General features: G+C 51.0%; 1 protein-coding gene across 1 annotated transcript; it reads left to right on the forward strand.

The window, feature by feature from the left end:
* Positions 1 to 1,838: 1,838 nt before the first annotated feature.
* Positions 1,839 to 6,970, forward strand: LOC123089276 (ABC transporter B family member 19-like). The gene is made up of 8 exons (XM_044510993.1): positions 1,839 to 2,504; positions 2,591 to 2,766; positions 2,879 to 3,043; positions 3,140 to 3,435; positions 3,546 to 3,862; positions 3,947 to 4,170; positions 4,418 to 6,343; positions 6,509 to 6,970. Exons 1-8 carry the CDS (start codon positions 2,012 to 2,014, stop codon positions 6,854 to 6,856), a joined length of 3,945 nt encoding a protein of 1,314 aa, XP_044366928.1. The 5' UTR covers positions 1,839 to 2,011; the 3' UTR covers positions 6,857 to 6,970.
* Positions 6,971 to 13,774: the final 6,804 nt, after the last annotated feature.

Here is a 13,774-nt window from a genome sequence, read left to right on the forward strand (position 1 = left end):
TTCCTTGAAACGAAGACACTTTCTGGGTAAGCAGCGGTGATGAAACAGTGCTGTTTCCTCGCCACTTGGAAGATGACCGACCAAACAAGCATTATGCTATTGACCGGCCGGCGCAGCACTACCTGAAGAACCATTGTGTTTTAAATACTCAGATTTGAATTGGACCACCGATCCTCTGAAGAAATAGACAGCAGATAGTCATACTGCCCAAGTGCCCCCAGAAAGAAATAAAAACCATACTGTTGCTTTCCAAATCTTACTACTCCAGTATACAGTATACGGAGGAGCAGAGAGCGAGAAATGAGAAGGGTAGTGAAATTGCAAGAAAATGACGGGCTGTTCGTAGGCTAGCTGGGCATATTCTGGGACGAGTTTCATGGGGGCGTCGTGGGCGCCGGTGACGAATTTGGACCATCTCACGCGGCTCAGCTCATAGGCCAGCGGATCACGTCCCAGGCGATTGACACGAAGATGTGTTCTTGGTGGCAGGCTGCTAAACTTCCAACCCTGTCTAGTACATATCCGAGTACATTCATTCATTCATTAAATAATAATCCATTGGTGTTGAGAGCTTTGATCACATCAAACAGACAACCATCTAGTTCAGGCTCCACATGCTTAGGGCCTCTTTGGATTGAAGGATTTTCATAGGAATATTGGAGGATTCCAATCCATTGGATTTTTTCCTAAAGAAGCCCTTTGGATCAAAGGAACCACACCTCCAAAATTCCTATGGATGCATTCCTACACCTCAATCCTATAGGAATTTCAACATCCACTATAACCTCTTTTTTACACTGATTCGCGTAGGATCGAGACACTTTTCCTGTGTTTTTCCTGTGTTCCATCCAAATGACCATTCTTGTAGTTTTCCTCTATTTTGTAATTCTCTGTTTTGCACCTACAATCCTGTCAAAATCCTGTGTTTTTTGAATTCCTTTGTTTTCTAATCCTGTGATCCAAAGAAGCCCTAAGTGTCGAATCGACAGCACAAGAATACAAGATGTAGGCAAGGAAGGGATACACGCTCCATCCAAAGTTCCAAAGTACCATTGCCTGGAGCCTAGCAGCAGGGTTCCTATCTCTGTCTCCATTTGTCGAAGCCGTCGTGCATAGCTATGTCCACCGCACAGCTCGGACTTGGTAATGTTTATAGTACTATCATATGTACTACGGTGTTCACCAGAAAGTGCAGGCAGAACAGAATCATGTCAAGCACGGCGCATTCCTCACGTCACAACACACGAAACAGTCAAATCCCAGTGCAGATACGCCGTTGCTGATCCTGGCTCAGGCACCTGGTAGTACTACAAAAAAGACACACCGCGCGGCGTCGTGCCCAAGGGCCGTGCCGTCTGTCCGGCGACTGGCGACCAAGCGGCGAGCATCGGGAGCTACACCCGAGAGCGGGAACCCCTTTTTATCATCGGACCCAACGCCACCTCTTGGAGCTGCGACCATGGCCGACTTCTCCTTCTCCCGCTCCGGCCCGCAGCCGCAAGGGCAGGGCCGCCGGCGCCAGGGCGCGCGCAGCCCCTACCCTACCCCGGACAACTCCACCTCCTTCGCCGGCGGGCGCGCCCCGCGCGGACAGCGCCGCCGGGGTGGCGGCTACGATGACATGTCGTGGCAGAGCTCCGTGTCCTGGCAGCCCGACACGTCGTGGGCGCAGCCGCACGGCCTCGGCGCGGCCGTCGGGCCCTGGGGCCTCGCCGGCTCCGACGCCGCCTCCCGCCGCGGCCCGGCGCTGTTCCAGCGCACGGCGCGGGACTACTACCTGTCGCGCCGGTCCGGGCCCCGGACGCACCGCGACCGCTCGTCGTCCATGTCGACGGTGCACCGGCCCAGCGGCGCCGTCAGCACCGTCGCCGGCAAGCGGCTCGAGCTGCAGAGCGTCGTGACGGACGCGAGCCGGGCCGCCGCCGTGGCCCCCGACGTCTCCTTCGCCAGCAACGACGACTGCAGCATCGCCGCGTCCGTCGCCCCCGCCGCCGGCGCCGTGGACAGGGCGATGGTGAGGTACGGCGCCGGCGCCGGCGCGCGCACCCCGGTGTCCCGCGAGGTCTCCTTCTCGCGCGACAACCACAACAAGCTCTACGTCACCCCCGCCCCCGTGCAGCGGGACGTGCCCAGCTTCGGCTACGACGTCAGCGCCACGTCCTACAGCCAGAGCCGGAGCCGGTACTACGGCGACGACGACGCTGGCGGCTACGAGTTCGACGACGAGGACGACGACGACGGCGAGGTCGAGCTGAGGGCCGGGAAGCCGGTCAGCGTCACCGGGCTGTTCAAGTACTCCACGCCGATGGACGTCGTGCTGCTCGTGCTCGGGTGCATCGGCGCCATGATCAACGGCGGCTCTCTGCCCTGGTACTCGTACCTCTTCGGGAACTTCGTCAACAAGATCGTCGCCTCCGACAAGACGCAGATGATGAAAGACGTCAGGCAGATCAGCGTGTACATGGTCATCCTCGCCGTGGTTGTCGTCATCGGAGCGTACCTCGGTGAGCACACGCATGACTGTTGTTCTGACATGTCATTCCTCATGCATGAATCTAGTACCAGTACTGATGAGCGTTGGTTGGCGCAGAGATCATGTGCTGGAGGATCGTGGGCGAGAGGTCGGCGCTGCGGGTGCGGCGAGAGTACCTCAAGGCGGTGCTGCGGCAGGAGATCGGTTTCTTCGACACGGAGGTGAGCACCGGCGAGGTGATGCAGAGCATCTCCAGCGACGTCGCACAGATCCAGGAAGTCATGGGGGAGAAGGTAACCAAGATTTACATTGCTTAAACACTTTGCCCATATCTATGGACAAAAAACATGGCTGCATCCTCCCAGCGCTCTGCCTGAACTGCTGTACTTGTGCATGTATATATAGATGGCAGGGTTTGTGCATCACGTCTTCACCTTCATCTTCGGCTACGTGGTTGGGTTCAGAACGTCATGGCGGATCGCCCTCGCCGTCTTGGCCGTCACGCCGGTCATGATGGCCTGCGGCATCGCCTACAAGGCCATATACGGCGGCCTCGCCGCCAACGAAGAGGTAATTCGTGTCTTGAACATATATATAGACTGAAGGAAAACAAACATGCAGTCTGAACTGAACATTTGTGTTGCTTCTGACAATCTATCAAACTAGGCGTCGTACCAACCTGCGGGCAGCGTGGCGCAGCAGGCGATCAGCTCGATCCGGACGGTGCTGTCGTTCGTCATGGAGGACCGGCTGGCCGACCGGTACGCCGAGTGGCTGCGCAAGGCGTCGCCGATCGGCGTCAAGATGGGCTTCGCCAAGGGCGCCGGCATGGGCATGATCTACCTGGTCACCTACTCCCAGTGGGCGCTGGCGCTGTGGTACGGCGCCAAGCTGGTCGCCCAGGGGGAGATCAAGGGCGGCGACGCCATCGCCTGCTTCTTCGGCGTCATGGTCGGAGGAAGGCAAGCACGAGCAGCACCTTGCACGCCGGTGCCAAGGCGCCATCACTTTCTCTGTCGCTAGGCTTGTTGGCTGGTTGTAACTTTGGAAATGGTGGTCGTCGTGCGTGCAGGGGCCTGGCGCTGTCGCTGTCGTACTCGGCGCAGTTCGCGCAGGGGACGGCGGCGGCCGGGCGGGTGTTCGAGATCATCGACCGGGAGCCGGAGATCGACCCGTACGGCGCCGGCGGGCGGGCGCTGTCGGCGGTGAGGGGCAGGATGGAGTTCAAGGACGTGGAGTTCGCGTACCCGTCGCGCCCGGAGTCGCTCATCCTGTACAACCTGAACCTGATCGTCCCGGCGGCGAAGATGCTGGCGCTGGTGGGCATCAGCGGCGGCGGCAAGTCCACCGTGTTCGCGCTCATCGAGAGGTTCTACGACCCCACGCGAGGTACATGACGGTCACCGCATGGCCGTGCGCTGCCGTTGCACGCACGATGATGGGTCGTAACGAATTTTTGTTCGTGTCTACTAGGGACGATCACGCTGGACGGCCAGGACCTGGGGTCGCTGAACCTCAAGTGGCTGCGGTCGCAGATCGGGCTGGTCGGGCAGGAGCCCATCCTGTTCGCCGTCTCCATCATCGAGAACGTGATGATGGGCAAGGAGAACGCGACGAGGCAAGAGGCCATCGCCGCCTGCACCAAGGCCAACGCCCACACCTTCGTCCTCGGCCTCCCCGACGGCTACGACACGCAGGTAACTAAATCCATTTAGCAAACTGATTTTTTTTATAAGCATTAAGCAAACTGATGATGCCGATGCTGATGATGGCCTCACTAGTCTGTCTCTGTTCATGGGCTCGCCAGGATCTCCTAAGTAAGAGGGTGTTTGTTTTAACCAAACAGTCAGGGACTTTTTAGGGACTTGTGACTTACAAGTTGGAACTAAAAAAAAGTCTAGGACTTATGAACCAAACATGGCCTAAATATTCTCTTTTGTTTAGGTTGGTGACCGCGGGACCCAGCTGTCGGGGGGACAGAAGCAGCGCATCGCGCTCGCGCGCGCCATCATCCGGGAGCCGCGCATCCTGCTGCTGGACGAGCCCACCAGCGCGCTCGACGCCGAGTCCGAGGCCGTCGTGCAGCAGTCCATCGACCGCCTCTCCGTCGGCCGCACCGTCCTCGTCATCGCGCACCGCCTCGCCACCGTCCGCAACGCCGACACCATCGCCGTGCTCGACCGCGGGGCCGTCGTCGAGTCCGGCCGCCATGCCGACCTCATGGCCCGCGCTGGCCCCTACGCCGGCCTCGTCAAGCTCGCCTCTGACAGCGGCAGGTCCGTTCCCGCCGTTGCTCCCGGCACCCCTGGCACGCCCGGCGCGGCGGGGTACAACAGCTTCACTGACAACTCGGGGTACGACGTGTCGGTCTCTAAGTCGAGGTATGGCGGCATTCGCGCGATACAGGAGGTGGAGGCGGATGCTAAGGACGCGCGCGGCCGCAAGGCCGCCGCCAAGTTCAGCGTCTCTGAGATATGGGAGCTGCAGCGGCAGGAAGGGCCGTTGCTGATCCTTGGGTTCCTCATGGGCATCAACGCCGGCGCGGTCTTCTCCGTCTTCCCGCTGCTTCTGGGCCAGGCCGTCCAGGTGTACTTCGACCCCGACACGGACAAGATGAGGCGGCAGATCGGGTACCTGGCCCTCGCCGTCGTGGGTCTCGGCTTTGCCTGCATTCTCACCATGACGGGTCAGCAGGGCTTCTGCGGCTGGGCCGGCGCCCGGCTCACCATGCGCGTCCGCGACCGCCTCTTCCGCGCCATCATGCGGCAGGAGCCCGCGTGGTTCGACGAGGAAGACAATGCCATGGGCGTCCTCGTGACACGGCTCGCCAGGGACGCCATCGCCTTCCGCTCCATGTTCGGCGACCGGTACGCCGTGCTGCTCATGGCCGTGGGCTCCGCCGGCGTCGGCCTCGGCATTTGCTTCGGGCTGGATTGGCGCCTTACACTGATTGCCATGGCCTGTACTCCACTCACGCTCGGCGCGAGCTACCTCAACCTGCTCATCAACGTCGGCGCCAGGTCCGACGAAGCCGCGTACGCGCGGGCCAGCAGCATCGCCGCGGGTGCCGTTTCCAACGTGCGCACCGTCGCGGCGCTCTGCGCGCAGGGCGGCATCGTCGGCACGTTCAACCGGGCGCTGGACGGCCCCTCGGCCAAGGCCCAGCGGAAGTCGCAGTACATGGGCATCATCCTCGGCCTCTCCCAGGGCGCCATGTACGGCGCCTACACGGTGACGCTCTGGGCGGGCGCCTACTTCATCACCAAAGGCTGGTCCACCTTCGGCGACGTGTCCAAGATCTTCCTCATCCTGGTCCTCAGCTCCTTCTCCGTCGGCCAGCTGGCCGGACTCGCCCCTGACACGTCCGGCGCGCCGACGGCCATCGCCGGCATACTGTCCATCCTGAAGCGCCGGCCGACGATCAACGAGGAAGGCACCAAGCGGCGGACGATCAAGGACGGGAAGCCGATGGACGTGGAGCTGAGGAAAGTGTTCTTCGCGTACCCGTCGCGGCCGGACGTGACGGTGCTGAACGACTTCTCGCTGCGCGTGAAGTTCGGGAGCACGGTGGCGGTGGTCGGGCCGAGCGGGAGCGGCAAGTCGACGGTGGTGTGGCTGGTGCAGCGGTTCTACGACCCGCTGGGGGGAACCGTGACGGTCGGCGGCATGGACGTGCGGGAGCTGGACCTCAAGTGGCTCAGAGGGGAATGCGCGATGGTGGGCCAGGAGCCGGCCCTGTTCAGTGGGTCCATCAGAGAAAACATTGGGTTCGGCAACCCGAAGGCCGCGTGGGCCGAAATCGAGAATGCTGCTAAGGAGGCCAACATCCACAAGTTCATCGCTGGGCTTCCCCAAGGCTACGACACTCAAGTGAGTACCTGTTCACAAATTGAAAAACTGCTCACAAATCTCAACTTCCAACGCCAAACTTAACATTTGTACTTACTTAAAACTTAACATTTGTAAATTAAGATGTTGTTTACATGATTTTTACACATTATAGACATTATATACTGAACCGCTTATTTTTGGCAGGTTGGGGAGAGTGGGGTGCAGCTGTCAGGTGGTCAGAAACAGAGGATTGCGATCGCACGAGCAGTGCTGAAGCAGTCGAGGATACTGCTCCTGGACGAGGCGAGCAGCGCGCTGGACCTCGAGTCCGAGAAGCACGTGCAGGAGGCGCTGCGACGAGTGTCGCGGCGCGCGACGACGATCACGGTGGCGCACCGCCTCTCCACGATCCGCGATGCCGACCGCATTGCCGTGGTGAGCGCCGGCAGGACCGTGGAGTTCGGCAGCCACGAGACCCTCCTTGCAAACCACCGCGATGGCCTCTACGCGGCCATGGTGAAGGCCGAGATCGAGGCGCAGGCCTTCGCGTAGAGAAGTACAGAACGATGAACTGATCCCAGTGTTCAGTAATTTGAACATTATTTTTTGACGTGTTTTGTGTGACCAAGTTCTTAGTAGGTAGTCAATATATTATTTCGGCAATGTTACCTAGACCACAAGATGAATAAACTTTGCGAGCATACAAGGATTAGATGAAATGTCCATTTCCACAATATATGAACTCCGGCCGGACGCCTGATAATGATGCCGCGAAATGGAGAGAAAACAAAATTAGGGAGAAAAACTGTACTTAGGCAAATAAGATGAGAAATCTTGTTCGACGAGACAGGCGAGCTGCCCTTCGAGATGCTGGGATTAATTAAGCGGATTGATGTGGCCATGGTATCAGTTGAGATGGATTCGGTGAGCAACCTGGATGTGGATCTGTTGTGATCATTGAGCCGGTTATTTTACTTGTTGTCGTGCTGGGCATTATTTGTGAAAAAAGAGAGAGAAAGAAACAATACTCGCCAGCTCCACAGACATCTCGCATAAGGGAGGGCATATTCTTTGTTTATTTATAAATTGTGTACTGAAGATTCTGGGGTTCATTTGGAACTGGCCACCATGTTAACGGTGGCAGTTGTTAAGGCCCAGACAATCAGCGCTCTACCTTTTCGTTATGATGCTATGGAGTACCGACCTTCCCTCATTAGTATATGTTGGTAAATTATTATACAAGAGGAAGTGGATGTATGTGTATCTACCGAACTTGTGTAGTAGGAGCAAATCATTGCTGCCCCCATATTATTTTGAGGCCGAGGAGCGAAAAGATAGTATCGAAACTGTCATTTTCTTTACAAGTTGACATTTCGTCATCGCGAGGTTGCTGTTTCAAGCTTGGTTTCCATAATATCTCGATGAAATAGTTGGTGCATCGCCTTATCTTGATGTCCAATTTCCACTGGTAGTACATTTATTAGGAGCATAACTTGCGGAAGTGTTCTTATAGGTAAGGAATAGAAGAAACCTAGCTACTGCTTTGCTTGGGTTGCTAATTGCTATGCTTAATGCTACCCATATTCTTGACGCAGTGGTTGATGGAGTGATGTCTCTGAATACTTCCCGTAAGCAACGACGGCGCAGTATCAACAGATCGCACGCTGGCCGTCTCCATTTAGCAGCGATGGATTCAGACTCCACCGGACATAATCCCAACGAATCCAACCCTTTCTCCATCAAACCTAATCCATTTTTTATTGAATGGAAGCAAAGACCATGCTCCATCGTATTGCTCCCTCCGGATGGGATAAGTTGGACACATGTTTTTAGGTTTTTGTTTTATTGATTAGCGAAAAATATGTTACATTATGTCATAAAAATATATATTCAGATGACCTATTCCTCGTGATTTTTTAAATCTAAGTTCCCGTGCCAGACTTATATTCTCATCTGGATGGAGTAATAAATGAGTTTTTAGAACAAATATTTACAAACAAGCCAACGCATTCGGACTAAATATTCAAGATGCTCCCACTCCTTTGACTAAATGCTTGGTTGAGCTTCTGCTGAAAGCCCCTCAAGACAACATATTCTTTCAATTCATGAACCAGTAGGAGTATTCTGAAGATAAACTTGACAAATAATCATGAGATTGCACTGAGTGAGATAGACCAACAGATGGTAACTGCCGCGGAGGTCATGCCATGTGACAAAGCTACTGAAAAAGCTATTCCAAAATTTGGAAAACCTGGGGTCATGTAGTTGCAACTGAGATAAGCAATTGGATCCAAAGAGATGATAGGAGTATCGTAGCACCTGGACATTTACATGTATATCTAAAAGTATGGTGTTAATAATTCCTTTGTTCTACTTAACAATTTCAATCGACGAGTTTTTGGGAAGATACTTGGTTAGGTGACATTCCATTAGCATTACAAATACTCGATCTTGTATAATATTGTGTTCACAAAAGAGGATACAGTGGTTGCCATTCTTGGGGCTAGTCCTTTGAACATCCAATTTCACAGGGCTTTATTCGGCGACAAATGGACCAAGTGGATCCATTTGGTTTCTAGACTGATGTCAATTAATCTAACTCACATGCCAGATTCCTTCCAGTGGAGGTTAACCATTAATGGTGTCTTCACTGTGAAGTCTATGTATGCGGATCTTATGGATTCTGGTCCTATTTTCCGCAGAAAACATATTTGAAAAACAAAGGTTCCTTTCAAGATTAAAGTTTTAATGTGGTTTTTTGCAGAGGGAGGTACTTCTTACCAAAGATAACCTTGCTAAACGTAACTGTCATGGTAGCAAATAAAAGTTACTGTTTTTATGACCAAGAGGGGACAATTCATTTATTTTGTCATGTCCGTTTACTACCTTGCTCTGGCGCATGATTCATGTTATCTACAATTTAGCACCGCCAACGAATATTCTAAATTTGTTTAGAAACTAGTTGGGCGATTCATCATGAGTTGAAGTGCCAAATCCGTGGGGAATTTGTGCCTTTCTCTGGGCAATATGGAATTAGAAAGGATCTGGGAAGTTCAAAAGTAGGACCCTGAGATTAAGAAGAAGACGAACCTGAAGGAAAAGGCGGAAGGTTTCCACGAGGACGATCAACGAGTTATGTGGTTTGAGAACCGAGTCTGTGTGCCCAACGATTGGAGTTGAGGAAGTTGATCATGTAGGAACCACGACTCTTCCTATTCTATACATCCTGGTAACACCAAAATGTACATGGATTTAAAGAGAAGATTTTGGTGGAATGGAGTTAAGAGGGACATAGCCGAGCTAAGCGTCTTAAGAAGACTGATAATACCACTTATATGTGGCACTGCTGTCTTAGTCACATAGGAAAGAAACGTATGCATAAGCTTCATAAAGATGGAGTATTAACGACTTTTGATTTGAATTATTTAACACGTGTAAAGCTTGTATGATGGATAAAATGACTAAAACACCATACACAGGTCATCCCGAACGGGCGCATGAATTGTTAGAAACAATACATACTGATGTATGCGGTCCGATGAGCACACCGATGTGCGGTGGATACTTATACTTCGTAATCTTCACTGATGATTTGAGTAGATATTGTTATATTTACTTGGTGAAACATAAGTTTGAAACATTTGAAAAGTTCAAAGAATTTCAGAACGAAGTTGAGAATCATCGTGGCAATTTTTTTGGCGATTAGATTGTGGTGGAGAATGCCTAAGTCATGAGTATAGCAAACATCTAGGTGATCGTGGAATTGTTTCACAACTTACTCCTCCTGGAACTCCATAGAGGAATGGAATATCTGGAGGCGTAGCCGAACCTTGACATGGTGACGTCGATGATGTCCCTTACCGATCTGCCTTTATCATTTTGGGGATACGCACTTGAGACGATAACATATACACTAAACAGAGCACCTTCAAAGTCTGTTGAGTCGACACCATATGATGTCCCTTACTTCTTTAGCGAGAAACCCAATTTGTCGCATCTCAAAATTTGGGGTTGTGAAACTTATGTAAAACATTTACAACCAAATAAACTCTATCCCAAAGCAGACAAATGTTACTTCGTAGGTTATCCCAGAGCAACAATTGGGTATTCCTTATCAAAAGTCCGTTGACAAAGTGTTTGTCGCAGAAACTGGACACTTTCTCGAGAATGAGTTTCTTCTTAAAGAAGTAAGTGGGAGGATAGTAGAGCTTGACGAGATTGCTAAATCTTGGACAAAAATAAGCTGGACTAATGAACCGGAATTTGTTCCGAAAGTTGTCCACACAATTGAACCGGAAGTTCCGGGCACGACTGAAAGTTCCGGGCACAACTGAAAGTTCCGGGCTCCGGATGTTCCGATCGACGATCCAGTCTGGTTCCGGGGTTACTAGAGAGTTTGTGTTGGGAAACGTAGCATGCAATTTCAAAAAAAATTCTAGGCTCACCCAAGATCTATCTAGGAGATGCATAGCAATGAGATGGGGAGAGTGTGTCTACGTACCCTCATAGACCGAAAGCGGAAGCGTTTGCTCAACGCGGTTGATGTAGTCGAACGTCTTCTCATTCTGACGATCGAGTACCGAACGTACGACACCTCCGAGTTCTGCACACGTTCAGCGCGATGACGTCCCTCGAGCTCTTGATCCAGCAGAGGGTCGAAGGAGTAGATGAGTTCCGTCAGCAGGACGGCGTGGTGGCGGTGATGGTGATGTGATTCGCGCAGGGCTTCGCCTAAGCACCGCGAGAATATGACCGGAGGTGTAAACTGTGGAGGAGGGCACCGCACACAACTAAGACCAATTGGTGTGTCTCATAGGGGCGCCCCCTCCCCCCGTATATAAAGGAGGGAGGGAGAGGAGGCAGGCCTAGGCACGCCCCAAGTGTGTGTGGGGGGGGGGGAGTCCCACTTGGACTCCCACTAGGATTCGGCCCCCCTTCCCTTTTTCGGAGGGGGAAAGGGGGAAGGAGTAGGAGAGGGAGAAGGAAAGAGTGGCGCCGCCCCCTCCTCATGGCCCATATGGCCCATATCTTTCCCCGGGGGGGGGGGTGGTCTGGTAACCCCTCTGATACTCTGATATGTACCCTACATTCCAGAGCCCTTCCAGTGTTCGAATACTAACTTCCAATAGATCAATCTTTACCTCTCGACAATTTTGAAACTCCTCGTCATGTTCGTGATGTCATCCGGGACTCCGAACAACCTTCGGTCACCAAAACACATAACTCATATAATACATAATGTCATTGAACATTAAGCGTGCGGACCCTACGGGTTTGAGAACTATGTAGACATGACCGAGACACCTCTCCGGTCAATAACCAATAGAGGAACCTGGATGCTCATATTGGTTCCCACATATTTTATGAAGATCTTTATCAGTCGAACCGCTATGTCAACATACGTTATTCCCTTTTTCATCGGTATGTTACTTGCTTGAGATTCGATCATCGGTATCTTCATACCTAGTTCAATCTCGTTTCCGGCAAGTCTCTTTACTCATTCCGTAATGCATCATCCCGTAACTAACTCATTAGTCACATCGCTTTCAAGGCTGCATATGATGTGCATTACCGAGAGGGCCCAAAGATACCTCTCCGATGCTCGGAGTGACAAATCCTAATCTCGATCAATGCCAACCCAACAAACACCTTCGGAGATACCTGTAGAGCATCTTTATAATCATCCAGTTACATTGTGACGTTCGATAGCACACAAGGCATTCCTCCGGTGTTCGGGAGTTGCATAATCTCATAGTCGTAGGAATATGTATTTGACATGAAGAAAGCAGTAGCAATAAAACTGAACGATTATTATGCTAAGCTAACGGATGGGTCTTGTCCATCACATCATTCTCCTAATGATGTGATCCCGTTCATCAAATGACAACACATGTCCATGGCTAGGAAACTTAACCATCTTTGATCAACGAGCTAGTCTAGTAGAGGCATACTAGGGACACAATGTTTTGTCTATGTATTCACACATGTATCAAGTTTCCGGTTAATACAATTCTAGCATGAATAATAAACATTTATATTGAATAAGGAAATATAAAATAACAACTTTATTATTGCCTCTAGGGCATATTTCCTTCACTCTCCCACTTGCACTAGAGTCAATAATCTAGTTCACATCGCCATGCGATTTAACACTAATAGTTCACATCTGTATGTGATTAACACCCATAGTTCACATCGCCATGTGACCAATACACAAAGGGTTTACTAGAGTCAATAATCTAGTTCACATCGCTATGTGATTAACACTCAAAGAGTAGTAAGGTGTGATCATGTTTTGCTTGTGAGAGAAGTTTAGTCAACGGGTCTACCACATTCAGAGCCGTATGTATTTTGCAAATTTTCTATGTCTACAATGCTCTGCATGGAGCTACTCTAGCTAATTGCTCCCACTTTCAATATGTATCCAGATTGAGACTCATAGTCATCCGGATCGGTGTAAAAGCTTGCATCGACGTAACTCTTTATGATGAACTCTTTATCATTTCCATAACCGAGAAATATTTCCTTAGTCCTCTTAGGTAACTAAGGATAATTTTGACCGTTGTCCAGTGATCCACTCATGGATCACTATCGTACCCCCTTGCCAAACTCATGATAAGGTACACAATAGGTCTGGTACACAGCATATCATACTTTATAGAACCTATGGATGAGGCATAGGGAATGGCTTTCATTCTCTTTCTATTTTCTGTTGTGGTCGGGTTTTGAGTCTTACTCAACTTTACACATTGCAACACAGGCAAAAACTCCCTCTTCGACTGTTCCATTTTGAACTACTTCAAAATCTTGTCAAGGTATGTACTCATTGAAAAAACTTATCAAGCGTCTTGATCTATCTCTATAGATTTTGATGCCCAATATGTAAGCAGCTTCTCCGAGGTCTTTCAATGAAAAACTTTTATTCAAGTATGCTTTTATGCTATTCAGAAATTCTACATCATTTCCAATCAACAATATGTCATCCACACATAATATTAGAAATGCTATAGAGCTCCCAGTCACTTTCTTGTAAATACATGCTTCTCCAAAAGTCTGTATAAAACCATATGCTTTGGTCACCTCATCAAAGCATATATTCCAACTCTAAGATGCTTGCACTAGTCCATAAATGGATCGCTGGAGCTTGCACACTTTGTTAGCACATTTAGGATCGACAAAACGTTCTGATTGTATCATATACAACTCTTATTTAAGAAATCCATTAAGGAATGCAGTTTTGACATCCATTTGCTAGATTTCGTAATCATAAAATGCGGCAATTGCTAACATGATTTGGACAGACTTAAGCATCGCTACGGGTGAGGAAGTCTCATCGTACTCCTTGAACTTGTCTTCATATCTGCCCAGTATGTCTTGACACGGGCAAGAGCCATCTGTGCGCCCTCTATGCACGCCGACCTCTTCATTGCATCAGCATGCGGCACCGAACCAAGAAATTGCTGCACCAAG

The sequence above is a fragment of the Triticum aestivum genome, chromosome 4B (genome assembly GCF_018294505.1).
Source record: "Triticum aestivum cultivar Chinese Spring chromosome 4B, IWGSC CS RefSeq v2.1, whole genome shotgun sequence".
In the NCBI taxonomy this organism is placed as follows: Eukaryota; Viridiplantae; Streptophyta; class Magnoliopsida; order Poales; family Poaceae; genus Triticum; species Triticum aestivum.

What these genes read in the sequence shown, in the direction of transcription:
- LOC123089276 (XM_044510993.1), top strand. Translation starts at nt 2,012, where the DNA reads ATGGTGAGGTACGGCGCCGGCGCCGGCGCGCGCACCCCGGTGTCCCGC. An exon ending in CGTCATCGGAGCGTACCTCG is followed by an intron (nt 2,505 to 2,590) that starts GTGAGCACACGC and finishes TGGTTGGCGCAG; the next exon opens with AGATCATGTGCTGGAGGATC. An exon ending in AGGAAGTCATGGGGGAGAAG is followed by an intron (nt 2,767 to 2,878) that starts GTAACCAAGATT and finishes ATGTATATATAG; the next exon opens with ATGGCAGGGTTTGTGCATCA.